This window comes from Capra hircus, chromosome 15 (genome assembly GCF_001704415.2).
Source record: "Capra hircus breed San Clemente chromosome 15, ASM170441v1, whole genome shotgun sequence".
Taxonomy (NCBI): domain Eukaryota; kingdom Metazoa; phylum Chordata; class Mammalia; order Artiodactyla; family Bovidae; genus Capra; species Capra hircus.
The window spans coordinates 4,721,242-4,723,850 of NC_030822.1; the positions used below are offsets into that span (position 1 = coordinate 4,721,242).

Genomic DNA, 2,609 nt, shown 5'->3' on the forward strand with positions numbered 1-2,609 from the left:
ACTCCAGTATTCAGGCCTGGAGAATTCCATGGACTACATTCCTTGGGGTCACAAAGAGTCAGACCTGACTTTCACTTTCATAAAGTGTTTTTAAAAGTTATTTTTTTAATAGTGATTAAAGTGTATGAAATCACTTGAAGGAAATGGAATTTTTCAAAAGTGATAAGGTAATAGAAATATAAAAGCAAACAATATTAAAATATCACATTTATTTTAAAACACTCATAATTATAACAATTGGAAAATTGATTTGGTTTTATTCTACATAAAATTTCATTCCTTTAGATTATTTTTATAAACATGGCCTTGTTATTAAATTTAAATCTTTGAAACATTTTTCTTCAGTCTTAAGATGTTAAGCAATAGAAACAAAATGATGTATAAATAAAGTATCTTGCAGATATAAAAATTGTATTTATACCTCAAATATTAATAAGTGTGTTTGTGTGTGGAGTAATTTATATTTTTAGTTATTTTTTTCTGAAATCTGTAACATAATTACTTCTGAAAAGTATTGCATTATTTTAGAGAGAAATATGGTCAGATCTTCCCCTAATCTAATAAATTAACAATGTTAACTATATAGCTTAACGCATCATATAGAACATAAATCTATAGTCTCAAAGAGACATTTTATACCCCAAAACTATATGTACTTCCCCCAGGAAATCATGGAAATCATAAAAATGATTTCAGACAAATATATATTTTGAACTAGGAAATTTTTAAAATATTAAAGTATATTTTGGCCATTCAAATTATTCAATAAGAGATCTTTTTCATCATACCCAGGTTATTTAGCCTAAGGAGATACTACAGTTAAAAAATCACACAATGCTTTCCTGAGAAGGGCAATTTTTCATTGAAAATGGGTGGCATAGTCCCCTATGGCCTCATTTTCTTCTTCTGATCCAGAGCTTCTTCATGGCATTCTGCATCTCACCGCTTCTCAGAGTATAGATGAGAGGGTTCAGCATAGGGGTGACAATGGTGTAAAACACAGCCAAGTATTTATCAATGGGTAAAGTGGAAGGAGGTCTCACATACAGAAAAAGACAGGGCACAAAGAAGAGGGCCACCACAGTGATGTGGGAGCCACAGGTGGACAAGGCTTTGTGCCTGCCTTCCTGACTAAGATTCTTCAGGGAGCGCAGGATGATCCCATAGGAGATAAGTAACAGTGTGAAGATGACCACACTGATGACCCCGTCATTAGCCAGCACTGTGAAGCCGATAATACGGATGTCAGTGCAGGCCAGTTTTAACAAGGGGTACATGTCACATGCGAAGTGGTCCATGACATTGGGACCACAGAAGGGAAGGTTGTAAAAAAAGAGAATATGAGTGATTGCATGTAAAAACCCACCAGCCCAGGCTAACAGCAATAACAGAATGCATATCCATTGATTCATGATTGTCATGTAATGCAAAGGTTTGCAGATGGCCACGTAGCGGTCATAGGCCATGACAACCAGGAGTAAAATCTCAGCACCACCAAATAAGTGCTCTGTAAATAGTTGGATCATGCAAGCTTGGAATGAAATGGTTTTTCTCACATAGAATAAGTCTGTAATCATATTTGGGGTGACTGTAGTAGAATAGACAGCATCCATAAATGATAAGTTGCCAAGAAAGAAGTACACAGGGGCATCGAGGGTTGGGCTGACCACCACAGTCAGGACAATGAGGAGATTGCCCACCATGGTCACCGTGTAGATGAGCAAGAAGATGACAAAGAGTATTTTCTGACCTTGGGGGCTCTGAGTGAGCCCCAAGAGGACAAACTCAGTTACATTGCTCCTTTGTTCCATGGGTCTTTCTGCATCTTTTATTTCAGAGTTCAGGACAACATTTCCTATAAATATAATTTTTATCAATGACTTTCTGATGTCTTATGATAATTTGTTCATTCATTCAACAAATGAGCAGTATGGTTCTTATATTTTCAGATATTACTAATATGATCAAGGCTTATTAAAACATTATCCTTAAACTCAAAATCTTGTACACTAATGGAGAGGCAATTAATTAGAGACATTTGTGGGAAAAGGATACATCATTAAAAAAATGAGGTGTCACTATTAACTTTCCATCTGGAAGCTAATTATTGTACATATAGCTAATATCTATTAAAAGTTTAAAAATTGATTACAAGTTTAATAAAAAGGTAAAGCAAGATTTACCTTATATTTGCTATCCATTTTATAAAAGATGTACACTTCTTCATTCTAGGGTTGGAAGAATATTCTTAACCAATCCTTGAAATCTCAAATAGGTTTATTTGACAATTTCATGTTTTTTAAGGATTTAGGAAATGATACCAAAACAGCAGTAGATGAAATGTTCGAAGAAAGACTTACATATTGGATAATATAAAGAGTTATCATCTAATGATGAAAAGATAAATATAAAAGTATGAAATATGGAATAAAATATCAACAAAAAAATTAATAGAAGATGGCTTCTAAATGGCCCACAAACATGATAGGCTGCCTAAGCCCACCTGTGAACAAAAAAATAGGACTTTTAAGTCAAGGTTTACTTATTACAGTGTTTGTTCCAGTTCTTGAGGGTCACTCAGTCAAGGTCTACAGGTGTTACCTCATCTT

The 2,609-nt window shown here is 34.2% G+C and overlaps 1 protein-coding gene across 1 annotated transcript; it reads right to left on the minus strand.

Annotated features, from left to right (window-relative positions):
* On the minus strand, positions 894–1,811 carry LOC102169400 (olfactory receptor 4A47-like). The gene has a single exon (XM_005690228.2). It carries the CDS (start codon positions 1,809–1,811, stop codon positions 894–896), a length of 918 nt encoding a protein of 305 aa, XP_005690285.2.